The sequence below is a fragment of the Eretmochelys imbricata genome, chromosome 8, assembly GCF_965152235.1.
Source record: "Eretmochelys imbricata isolate rEreImb1 chromosome 8, rEreImb1.hap1, whole genome shotgun sequence".
Lineage (NCBI taxonomy): Eukaryota > Metazoa > Chordata > Testudines > Cheloniidae > Eretmochelys > Eretmochelys imbricata.
Genome location: NC_135579.1, coordinates 48,658,478 through 48,671,110, shown reverse-complemented (window position 1 = coordinate 48,671,110; position 12,633 = coordinate 48,658,478). Strand labels below are relative to the sequence as shown.

Genomic DNA, 12,633 nt, shown 5'->3' with positions numbered 1-12,633 from the left:
ACAATCCCAGCTCCCTCAGCCTCTCCTCATAAGTCATGTGTTCTAGACCCCTAATCATTTTTGTTGCCCTTCGCTGGACTCTCTCCAATTTATCCACATCCTTCTTGTAGTGTGGGGCCCAAAACTGGACACAGTACTCCAGATGAGGCCTCACCAATGTCGAATAGAGGGGGACGATCACGTCCCTCGATCTGCTCGCTATGCCCCTACTTATACATCCCAAAATGCCATTGGCCTTCTTGGCAACAAGGGCACACTGCTGACTCATATCCAGCTTCTCGTCCACTGTCACCCCTAGGTCCTTTTCCGCAGAACTGCTGCCTAGCCATTCGGTCCCTAGTCTGTAGCGGTGCATTGGATTCTTCCGTCCTAAGTGCAGGACCCTGCACTTATCCTTATTGAACCTCATCAGATTTCTTTTGGCCCAATCCTCCAATTTGTCTAGATCCCTCTGTATCCTATCCCTCCCCTCCAGCGTATCTACCACTCCTCCCAGTTTAGTATCGTCCGCAAATTTGCTGAGAGTGCAATCCACACCATCCTCCAGATCATTTGTGAAGATATTGAACAAAACCGGCCCCAGGACTGACCCCTGGGACACTCCACTTGACACCGGCTGCCAACTAGACATGGAGCCATTGATCACTACCCGTTGAGCCCGACAATCTAGCCAGCTTTCTACCCACCCTATAGTGCATTCATCCAGCCCATACTTCCTTAACTTGCTGACAAGAATACTGTGGGAGACCGTGTCAAAAGCTTTGCTAAAGTCAAGAAACAATACATCCACTGCTTTCCCTTCATCCACAGAACCAGTAATCTCATGATAAAAGGCGATTAGATTAGTCAGGCATGACCTTCCCTTGGTGAATCCATGCTGGCTGTTCCTGATCACTTTCCTCTCATGTAAGTGCTTCAGGATTGATTCTTTGAGGACCTGCTCCATGATTTTTCCAGGGACTGAGGTGAGGCTGACTGGCCTGTAGTTCCCAGGATCCTCCTTCTTCCCTTTTTTAAAGATTGGCACTACATTAGCCTTTTTCCAGTCATCCGGGACTTCCCCGGTTCGCCACGAGTTTTCAAAGATAATGGCCAATGGCTCTGCAATCACAGCCGCCAATTCCTTCAGCACTCTCGGATGCAACTCGTCCGGCCCCATGGACTTGTGCACGTCCAGCTTTTCTAAATAGTCCCTAACCACCTCTATCTCCACAGAGGGCTGGCCATCTCTTCCCCATTTTGTGATGCCCAGCGTAGCAGTCTGGGAGCTGACCTTGTTAGTGAAGACAGAGGCAAAAAAAGCATTGAGTACATTAGCTTTTTCCACATCCTCTGTCACTAGGTTGCCTCCCTCATTCAGTAAGGGGCCCACACTTTCCTTGGCTTTCTTCTTGTTGCCAACATACCTGAAGAAACCCTTCTTGTTACTCTTGACATCTCTCGCTAGCTGCAGCTCCAGGTGCGATTTGGCCCTCCTGATTTCATTCCTACATGCCCGAGCAATATTTTTATACTTTTCCCTGGTCATATGTCCAACCTTCCACTTCTTGTAAGCTTCTTTTTTATGTTTAAGATCCGCTAGGATTTCACCGTTAAGCCAAGCTGGTCGCCTGCCATATTTACTATTCTTTCGACTCATTGGGATGGTTTGTCCCTGTAACCTCAACAGGGATTCCTTGAAATACAGCCAGCTCTCCTGGACTCCTTTCCCCTTCAAGTTAGTCCCCCAGGGGATCCTGGCCATCCGTTCCCTGAGGGAGTCAAAGTCTGCTTTCCTGAAGTCCAGGGTCCGTATCCTGCTGCTTACCTTTCTTCCCTGTGTCAGGATCCTGAACTCAACCAACTCATGGTCACTGCCTCCCAGATTCCCATCCACTTTTGCTTCCCCCACTAATTCTACCCGGTTTGTGAGCAGCAGGTCAAGGACCTCCAGTCCTGGTCGTGCAGCAGCAGGCTCCAGTGGGTGTGTCCTGGGCCAGCAGACTCTTAGCCCTGTCTGTGCAGCAGCAGCTGGCACAGACCCCAAGCACTGACCCTGGGTGCTGACCCTCGGCCCGGGTTGCACAGCAGCAGGTGCTGCCTCTGGGTGCCAACATCCAGCTGCGTGGCATTGGATGACAGTCCCTGGCCCTGAGCGCCAATCCCTGGCCCTAGCCATGCAACTGCAGGCACCAAGCCTGGGCTCCAGTAGGTACTGACCGAGGGTGCTGATCCTCTGACCACGCGGTGGCAGGGCCCCCCGATCCATCACCCCTGGCTTCTGCTGCTTCACCCCTACATCCATCCTCCCTAGCCTCTGCCGCCTCACCCCCTACCCCTCCATCCAGGTCTTAGCTTGCCAGGACTTGCTGTAAAAAGTGATATTAAACATACAAATATCACTTTTCACAGCATTATTTTTATTATTGAGTCCAAAAAAGAACCCTACATAAATAAATTACAATGATCTTGATGTGTATACATGAATATTTAATTAACTTTAGGAAAAACAAATAAGTATTTTAGGAAAAAAAGTGTCAGGGTGGCCACCAGCAAGAGTTGGTGGTGGCACTCTGAGGCCACCAAAAAATTTGTTGTGAGAACGGCTGGTCTAGAGAAATTTTTACCCATCTCTGACTCAACAGCAGCAGCACAGCGAGGGGCTTTTTTTGCGTGCGCGCCTTTGCAAGGAAAACATCCTCTGTTATCTTTACTCTGGTGTGTTGCAAACTGAGTGTGTTACAACAGTCTGCAGTTGGCACTGAGAGTTAGATGGATTTGCAGCTTTGGAATAGGAAAATACATCTGTCTTTTTTCCACCATCTAGCTCCTCTGCTTCTAACCAGGGCCAGCACATGTGGACCTTAAGAACTGATAGTCAGCCATACTGCTAGCCACAGAACATTCAGGAAAGTTTACCCCTTGCCTGGGCTCAGTGTGGTGCATATCACCATAGATGTACAGCGTTCTTTGTTCTTCCAATGACCCATTTGCCCTCTATTACAGCAATCAAGAATACCACCAAAATTGGAGGTCTTGCCAGGAACCAGCTGGGAAGATCCCTGTTGTGTCAGCTGCATACACATTTCGCCTTACCTCTGCCACCAAGTATGTTCTCACTTTGCTGCATCATGAGCCACATTAACTATAATGCACCAGTTTGAGATACTAGAGGCATAAGCACCAATAATCTCTTCCTGCTGCTTCTGCTTCAGCATAAGTTAAGAAGGGACTATAAGAAAGCTGGCTATGAGAAGTTTGCACTGATCTGTTGAGTTCCTTTTAAAGGGCAGCATTGCACAGTATGTGTGTTTTGGCAGCAAGCAATCATTGCAGAGGGGAAATCAAAGCTGAGAAAGGAAAGGCCATTTAGTACACCACCTTGCTGATAAAGAACCTCTTCCCTGTTTTACAGGAGAGCCTACTACTGCTGCTGAGCATGTTTCACTTTGAAGCGGAGAACAACTGTGCCCTATTGGACTGTAATCCCTGGCCTTACCTTGTGGATTCAATAGACTGCTCCAAGACATAGCACTTCAGCAGCGACAGACACAATGTTACTGAGACAGCTATACAGAGCTAGGCCCACGCACAAAAGGCCTCACATGAGCCCAGAATACCTGAGTCACCAGAAAAAAACTTAGTGTAAGAATAATTCAGCATTGGTGCCCAGACAGATTTCCACACACACCCCCTCCACCTTCTATGGGATTTTTTTCCACTGGGGAACATGCACGTGTGTTTTCAACAAGCAAGAGAACAGATAAAGGCCACCCCCTATCACTGCAGTGAAGGCCTAGTGTATTTTTTTTAAGTCATCTTTAGAAAAAATTGAGTGCACATAGCCCTGTGTTCCTCCAGTTACAGCCAGGCATTTAGTGGTCCCTATAACAAGGAAGATTTCAGGTGCATTCCCACCTATGAACATGAGCATGTTCACCTGGAACATTTTTTAAATGGACACCATATGATGGAAGAAATTCCATCCCCCTCTGAACAGAAAGACAAAATGTACGTAGAGCAACTAGTTTGCCTCTACTGGTAATTCAAACAACAAACTCACCATAAACCTCAGCCCAAGCTATCTCCCTATTGGCAGTTCCTAGAGTTTTCCCCAGCCCCAGTTCTGTGTCCAGAGGAACTCTTCTACACTCACTTACATCCAGCATGGAGTTACAGAGTCACATTTGCCATTATGAGTCAGCATCTCCCAGTAGGATTCCAACACCTGCTACCAATCTGGGTCAACAAAACACCCTCATGCCCATCAGACACACCATATCTGCCTGAAAAAAAAATCTGTTACTATCATTCTAAGCAACACTTCAGATTACTAGAACAGAAAGGGATTAGAGAGGGGCAAATATTTGTCCTTTGCCTCCTCCGTCCATGTTATTGTCTGTATATAGAGGAAACAGTGAAACTGGCTATTTGTAGGAGTCTTTCATACACATTAAATACCTTAAAGGAAAGTGCAATTGTAAAGCCATTAAAGTTACCAGAGAAAGTACACAGACAGAGCCACATACACAAAAACTAGTGTGCAATAACTACAGCTCCAGGCCTGTACTGCGCTAAACAGGGCCAGAGCATGAGTCAAATGAGGGTGGGGGTGGGGGGAGAGGTCTGTTGACAGAATGAAACTGGTGTTGCTTTAAAGCTGTTACTTGCTTACCGATTACAGTGACAAGTTTAATATTAGTGTGGAGGAAAAAAGTGAGGATCTAAGCTCCTTTCACTAAGAGACAGGTATAAAATTCTAGAACCAGCTTTTCTAGAGGTGCTTGTACACATGGATACAGACAACTGAAGGCCTGAGGAACTTCATTAATAATGAAAGAATCAGTTTGTAACAGCTGCTCTTATCTCACTTAATTAAAAGTGGACAAGTTATATTCAACAGCAACTATTTTTGAGTTCTACCCTCTGATAAGAGAGTTGTCTGTGCTTCTAGTTTATATTCTCTTTCTCCCCAGTCTAGGAGTGCAGGTGCATCTCCAGCAGGAGCAGTTAACACAATGGCATGATTGCCACTTCCAAGCTCTCTCATAACAGCGCCTATTAGCCTGCTTCCAGGCAGGCTGAGGGAACTCCAGTGACTCCTCCACATAGCTGCGATCAGAGTCGGAGGAGGGGAAGCAGGGCAGCCCCAGGAGGGACTGGGGAACAAGACACTTATCTGACTCCCATTCAGCCTAGCCATCCATGCAGCACTGAGTCACCCCGGCACAGAGCAATGTCACCACCAAGGCAGAAAGGGGAGGAAGGAGGTTGCGGGAGTTAGAATAACCGTTTAGACAGATGTTTACAGGAGCACAAAAGAGTCACCAGGACCCATCTGTGACGACCGGCACAACTGCCACACAGACAGCTGCTCCCCCTAGAGCCGGAGGTGAGTGGCAGGGGTGTCAATCAGGAGGGAGCCCGCCGAAGCCGTTGAGTGCCACCTGCCTGGGGATCAGGCCTTTGTGTCTGGCAGAGGGAGAACACAAGGCAGGAAGCAGCCGCTTTGCGGGGAGCGGAGGCACCCACGCCGCAGAGCCGAGCTCGCTCCCCAGGGCGGGCGAGCTGGCTGCGGCCAGACAACGTGCTACAAAGCCGCGCCACCAGCCAGCAGCCGCCCTGTCTCCCCGCAGCGCGCTGGGGCGATCCCGGTGCAGGAGGGGGACACGCGCGGCCTCTCACCAGCCCAACGCCTCGCTAGGAGCCGCACCCCATCGCGGCAACAACACGCCCCCCCCCTTCCCCGCGCACACGTGTTCTTGCAGCCCAGAGGAGGCCGGGGGCTCTCCAGCAGGGTCTCGGCTGGCACGCACCCGGCCATGTAGCCGCTGCGCTCGGCTCCCCGTGCACTTACGCGGGGACCAGCCCCCCCCGGCTCCGCGCTCCCCCACTCACCTTGCCGCTGGCTGTGCCGCCGCTGACCCCGATCAGGAAGGGCTCTTCGCCGCCGGGCTGCTCGTGCTCCTGCAGGCTCTGCTCGCTGTCCCCTGCCATGCTGCTGCCGCCGCTCAGTCTCTGGCTCACCAGTCGCCTTGGGGGGCTGGATTTATCTGATGAGTCAAGGAAAGGCCTTCCTCCCCGCCTGGTTCACATCCCCAGCGTGCGGCTCCCTGCCAGGTGCCTGCTACAGCTGCACATGCTCCCGCCGCCCGGGCTGATGCTTGGGTTTGCAAACTGGCTGGGGCTCAGGGCCGCACAGACCCAGCATCCAGCCGCCTTCCGCTCACTGCCTCCTCCAGCTGCTGCTGCTGCTGCGGAGGACAAAGCGGAACGTGTCCGGGTAACGCCTCCTACAACACCTGTGCTCAGTTAACCCTCTCTAGCACTGAGGCCCTCTACTCCAGATTGACCGCACTGTGAGTTCTGTTGTGTTATGGCTCTGAGGCGTCAAATCTTCCAAATATCCTACTTTGCTCGCTTCACCCTTTCATTTCCAGGGGAGGCTGCCCAGGGAGGACACCCTGGGTTTGCACCGAATGCATTTGATGAATTCATTCTCTTTACCTACTGCCCTAAATCAGTTGAGAACAGCACTTTAGGTATGAATTTCCCCAGGCCATTTCCAGAGATCAAAATCAGCTTCTACTGGAATGCTCATGCTAGGAACTCAAATGTCACCAGTCCTAGGTTCATCACCCTATCCCCCCACAGCCCTGATCCAAGCACTTATGTACATAATGTATGTACTTAACTTTTAACACATGAATAAACTTAAGCATGATCAGGACCCAAATTCCAGCACTGACCGCACAGGATATGAATTTTGAGAGAAGGAAGCATTGAGAGCAACTGGAGTCATCTGTTCATTGGTGCCATCTCTCCTGTCCCCACATCCCTGCAGAGAGTTCCTTGTAATGTCAGAGGGTCCCACCTCAGCACCAGTTGTGCTCTACTGCTAGTGCCAAGAAAGGAAGTGCTATAGGCAGAGAAACAAATGAGAGATTCCTGGAAGGGTGATTTCCAATGGGATTCCCATGACCCCATACCAACTTTAAAGCTATGATTGGGGGCACAGTGCCAGGCACAAGGAACCATTAAAAGTTTGTAACAAACAATATAACAGTGCCAGAGCACTTCAGTGCTCCAGGCATTACTCAGGCCCAGATCCATTGCTTCCAGTGGAAATTAGGCACCTAAATACCTTTGAGGATCTCAGCCTTAGCTCCATTTCCCCCATTGTAGCCATCTCTGTAACTATGTGTAGTATCTTCAGGTCATTTAGCTCTCCTTGTGCCCACACAGACCTGCACCAATCTGTGTGTGGAGACAGAGAGCAAGATGTCTACCATGCCCATGACTTTTTGCACTGGCCATTAAACAATTCAGATTTTGCCTTCTCTGAGGTCAGAGTTTAGTTTCTTTCCCAGATGCCCACCATTGAATTTCCTCACCTATTAGTATCCACAGTCCAATTTCTGTCTTAAAAGCAGGGATTTTTTGGCACACAAAAGAAATTGAGAAAACCATGAATAAAAAAAATAGGATCCTGTCTTGTTAGGATACTATGAAATACTAGGCCAAGCCAGCACAAAGTTTATGTTACAAAATACAGAAATATTACCTATGGCATATCAGAATAAAGGTTGTATCCCAGCCTAAAGTTATCTTTCAGTGTCCCCCTCTGTCTTAAAAAAGCGTGTGTAAGCAAGGCCAGATCTTCACTACAAACTTACATTGGTATAACTACGTCACTCAGGAGTGTGAAAAATTCACACCCAAGTGATGCAATGATGCCTACCTAACCCCCAATGTAGACAACACTATGTGGACAGGAGGGCTTCTCCCATCGACATAGCTACCGCCTCTTGCGGAGATGGATCAACTACACTGATGGAAGAAGCCGTCCTGTTGGTGTAGTAGCTGCAGCGTTTTAAGTGTAGACCTGCCCAGTATAACAAGAGCTCCTTCTTTCAATAGAAAATATACATACATTTTGTCTTTCCCCAAGAACTAAGATCCAAATCCTCAACGGTATTTAGATACCTAACTCCCATTGAAATCAACGGAAGTTAAGTGCCTAAATACCTTGGGGATCTAGGACTAAATTCTTTGTAATGGAGATGATAGGCAGCACACTACATCAACTTTCAAAAACAGTCCAGAATGATAAAATGAAAGTGAATCAAGTTCAGGTACCAGTTTGTGCTACATATAAAAAACAATAAAATTTCCAGTACACATGCTAAAAGCTTACCAAATCTCACCTGTCAGTCTTATGGGACCCTAGTCAGCCAAAGTCTTTCCCACCCTTCCACAAGGTTTGGGCCCCTATTGGACAGAAGGTCCTGTCCGTTTGCTGGATCAGAAAGAAGGCCCTGAGTCAGTTTAAGCGCAGCCTTTTCATACCAAAAGCCCCTTCTTTGTCTGTTGGTCTCTGGAAAACCCAGTTTGAACCATATGTGCAAGCCACCCGCCAGGGGTGCTACTGCTTTGGAGATGTTATAATCTGAGTGATTCATCTTAACAACCCCTACTGTTTGCGGTCCCTGAAGGAGCCATGGTAACCTATCTGCGGTAGGTGTATACAATCCCTGGCCCACAGTAATACATACGCTGTAATACAGTATTACATAACTGTAATTACAATATGGTCCCCAAAGATACTGCATGCAGTTGCAATATCCATCACAGATGAAAGCAAATGTAATAGCAGTGTTCAAAAAATGAAAGGATCTCTTACATTTAATGTTTATTCCTATGAGAATAATGGAACAGATGTTAAGAGGGGAAAAACCTGAACATTGTCAATAAACAGCTGGAGTTTTCTTGAAGCACAGATATTGCAACTCAAAAGAGGTCAAGTGTGGCTTTGCACAAGCCCCACATATGGACCAGTGCATTGTGTTATCTGACAAGCACATCAGGAAGCAGATTGTGACTGAGGAGGTGAAAATGGCCGAGAATCGAGATCCTCTAAGTATTTAACCACTTGATTCCAATTTATTTCAATGGGAGTTAGGCATCTAATTACCTTTGAGGATCTTGGCCAAATGTGCCTACTAGTCCCCTCAGCTCCAGGTGAGGGGGAGAATCATACTCTTTCCCAGCTTTATACCTATACATCCCCCAACACTAAGCGATGATGCTAAGGTTGCCTATTCCCCATCTCTTCCTGCCCACATGTGCAGAGAGAAGGTATAGCAGCCCCTTGAGAATGGGAAGCTGGTGCATGGAAGCAAGTGAGTGCTTTTTGCTCCCTTACTCCCTTTTGCAGGATGGGCCACAATCTGGCCTAAACTTCGATGCCTTTGTTTTGATAGTATTGTTACCCCTTTTGACATCAGCGGTTGGCCAAAGTTTGGGGCCCCGTGGGTTTTTTCCGCTAGGATGGGGTGAGATATTTCTTTGATGTAATCCTGTTTATTTACAAAGAATGTACAAAGTCAGGTTTCCCAGAACACGGCAGGAATCAAACAACAGCTTTGCTCACAGCTTCAAGATTCTTTTTGGCAGTACCCACCTTTAAAGCTCTTTCTAGGCTTTTCTCAGGGCCACACACTGTGCTTGTTCAGGCCACCCCTGTCTTCCTTGCTGCCTTCTCTCTGCTTCTCTCCCCCACACACATAACTCCACCAAACAATACCCAACAAGAACCCTCCACCCACATCATGCTAAGTCTTGAGCAGACTCATGTGTGTGTGCCTGTGTTCTGGTTTGAGGCACCTATTGTTTCGAACATTTATTCTGAATGAAGGACTGCTGCTACACTCATCAGTTTCAATGATGTTCTGCCCAGCCCACAACAGTATTAGGCCTGGTCTATACTTACAATTTAGGCCAACATAACTATAGTGCTCAGGGATGTGAAAAACCCAGCACCTAACCCACATTGTAGATGCAGTTAGGTGGATGGAAGAATCCTTCCATTGTCCTACCTACCTTCGTTCAGGAAGGTTGAGTTCCTACAGCAATGGAAAAATCCCTGTGTGTGGCCTAGTCTATGCTAAAAAGTTACACTGACCTAATTATGTACCTCAGAGATATGAAAAATCCACACCCTGAGCAACGTAGTTAAGTTGACCTAAGCCCTGGTGAAGACCACACTAGGTCAACAGAAGAATTCTGTCAACCCAGCACCACCTCTCAGGGAAGTTGATTACCTATGCTGACGAGAGAACCCCTCCCATTGGTGTAGGGGCTAGTGTCAACACTGAAGCACTGGAGCTGTGCTGCTGTAGTGTTTTTAGTGTAGACAAGCCATAGGCCACTAAAACACCCATAATGTAGACATGGCCTTATTTAGGGTCAGATTCTGCTACCCTTACTCATGGTGTGAAGTACCAGACTGTGCAAGTAGTAGAAGTGATTTCAGTGGGCCTATCACACAGCATGAATAAGGGTGGTGGAACCTCCAGACCCAAAGGGCTAGATTGTACTTTCAGACACAGTCCTGGCAAGGATCAGTGCATAAACTGCATGTCTCCGGAAGCAGCCTCAGGAGGAAAGGTGACTCAAAGACATCTCTTGGAAGTACTACTTTCTCTTGGTTCCCCTCTTGCACAAGGGGAGTAATCTACTGGTAGCCTATGCCAGCAGCATATTATAACACTCCCTTATCTCACACTGGCTCAGATGTGCTGGCCAGCACATGGGGAGGCAGACTCAAGGCTCCAATATTCCCTATTCTTCTCTGCCCACTCACTCCAAACAGGTGCACCACAGCACCTGTTTACTTTTGCGCACTTAAGTTCCAGGTAGCTTCTGCAGGGTAGAAAGAGAGTCTCCCCCTCATGCCCCTGTGCTAGTCCTTAGTTCAAGTCACAATCTAGCCCAGTCAGTGGATGAAGTAGATGCACTATATTTGACTTTTACTAAAGCATGTGGTACTGTCTTATGAATCACTCTTGAAATTACTTCAAATTGGCTTGAATAGGAACTCTGTCCTATGGACTGAAAACCGGCTGAAGGACCATAAACAAAGGGTAATAGCAATGTATTGAGTTATGGGGAGGATTTTAACAAGTCAGGGTTGGGTCCAGTCTTATTTAATACCCTCATTAATGATCTGGAGGAGAGAGTAAAGGGAATGATGTCACAGATGACATTGAAGTGGAAGGAACTGTGAATACCAGTGATCACAGAGAAAATAATGAAAAGGAACCTAAGGCCTGAATCAAACCCCACTTAAACCATCTTAACATTGACTTCAGTGGCCTTTGGGTCAGGCCCTTAAAGAGGATAAATATATAGAAATAAACCAACAACATGAGATTCAATTAAAAAAAATGCAGAGTAACACATCTGGGGAACAATAATCCAAAACCCTATCTAAAAGGAAGAAAAAACTTGGAAAAGAGATAGAAGATAAAACAGCAAATTAGATATGAGTTTGCAAAATGACACAGCTGTAGAAAGGCCAGTTAAAATGCACAGGGTAATCATTTCACAGCAAGGTAAAGTACAGCTCTAATGTGATCATATCTGAAATAGAGTATTGTTTTTGAAGAACAAATTACCAAAAAGATTTGACAAAACTGGAGGAAATTTAGAGAAATCAACAAGAATGACTAGGGAGCTGGAGGGATTGGTTTATAAGAAGAGGCATAAAGAAATAAAGGTTATTCCATGGCCACAAAGTGAGAACTAAGGGGGATACATGTAAAAGTAATGAGATGAAATTAGGAAAAAGAAAAGTTATGCTGGAAAACTTTTGGGGAATCTCTCCACAGAAGTCCAGGAAGCCACACTGTTCTTAAAATTAGACTGTCCAATCCAAAATGTAAGGTAGGCCACAATCCCTCATTGAAGGAATATGCACTGGGGATTTGTCATCTATTTCTAAGACTGCGTCATGGTGGAAACATTCCCTGATTTTCACCCAAGATGATCCGGGGACTAATAAGGCATTCAGTCTTTGAGGAGGAAGCATGGGCCAATGGTTCAAGGGCTTGCTCCATGCTCAGGAGACTTCGGATTTGCACGGGCTCCCTGGTGCAAGTCACGTAGTCCCTGTGTGTCTGGGTTCCCCACCTATGAAGTGAGACTTGCGACACTGGGAGGCGCTCAGCTGACGGGGGGCCATGCACGTACCTAAGGCAGCACTGGGCCCTCCTGTGACAGTCCGGGAGCTCTCCGCGCTGCCTGCCAGCGGGGCGGGTCCCGGGAAGCACCCTCCCGCCAACAATGGCATCAGCGCGGGACGTTGAGCAGCGCTCGCGGGCCGGGCTCCTCCAGGAGGATAAGGCTCTGGGGAGGCCCGTGGCTTAGCTACAGCAGAGCCCCTCTTCCCGTCAGACTCCGCCGGGCCCGGGGGCACAGGGGGAGCTCGACACTCGCCAGGGCCTGGCGCTGATAGCACGTCGCGGGCGCCAAGCGGGGCTCGCTGCGAGCTGGGCCCGGCTCCGCGATCCCATGGGCTGAGGGGGAGGCCGCGGCCCGGCCGGGCACTCAGACCAGCCTGGCGCTAGGCACGCTGGGGCCCGGCGCCCTCTGACCCACGGGCTGCAGAAAGTGCCCCGCGAGGGGAAGGCGCGGGAGCGGCAGGGCCCAGCCGGGGCACCCGGGGCGGCTGCTTCCAGCTTGAGGGGCTGAGCGACGGGGCGCCAGCACAAGGCGAGTTTACCGCCACTATGGGCAGGCTGCTCGCCTCACCTGCGCCGCGCCCCGCCCCTTACTCGTAAGCGGGATTTCCCCTCGGCGGTGCGCCTCGTT

The 12,633-nt window shown here is 48.7% G+C and overlaps 1 protein-coding gene across 3 annotated transcripts in view; it reads right to left on the bottom strand.

Moving 5' to 3' along the window:
- The window catches only part of UCK2 (uridine-cytidine kinase 2), a 42,750-nt gene extending 30,133 nt beyond the window's left edge, over window positions 1-12,617 (bottom strand). Inside the window, exons 1-3 of one of the 3 annotated variants that reach the window (XM_077823496.1) lie at window positions 12,013-12,617; window positions 6,741-6,898; window positions 5,878-6,028 (exon numbers count right to left, since the gene is read on the bottom strand). In XM_077823496.1, coding sequence (XP_077679622.1) covers window positions 5,878-6,028; window positions 6,741-6,781 — 192 coding nt within the window. In that variant the 5' untranslated portion in view covers window positions 6,782-6,898; window positions 12,013-12,617. Of the gene's footprint in view, window positions 1-5,877; window positions 6,234-6,740; window positions 6,899-12,012 lie in introns of all 3 variants that reach the window. The other 2 variants (XM_077823497.1, XM_077823498.1) reach the window with 2 other exon arrangements.
- Between the last annotated feature and the right edge of the window lie 16 nt (window positions 12,618-12,633).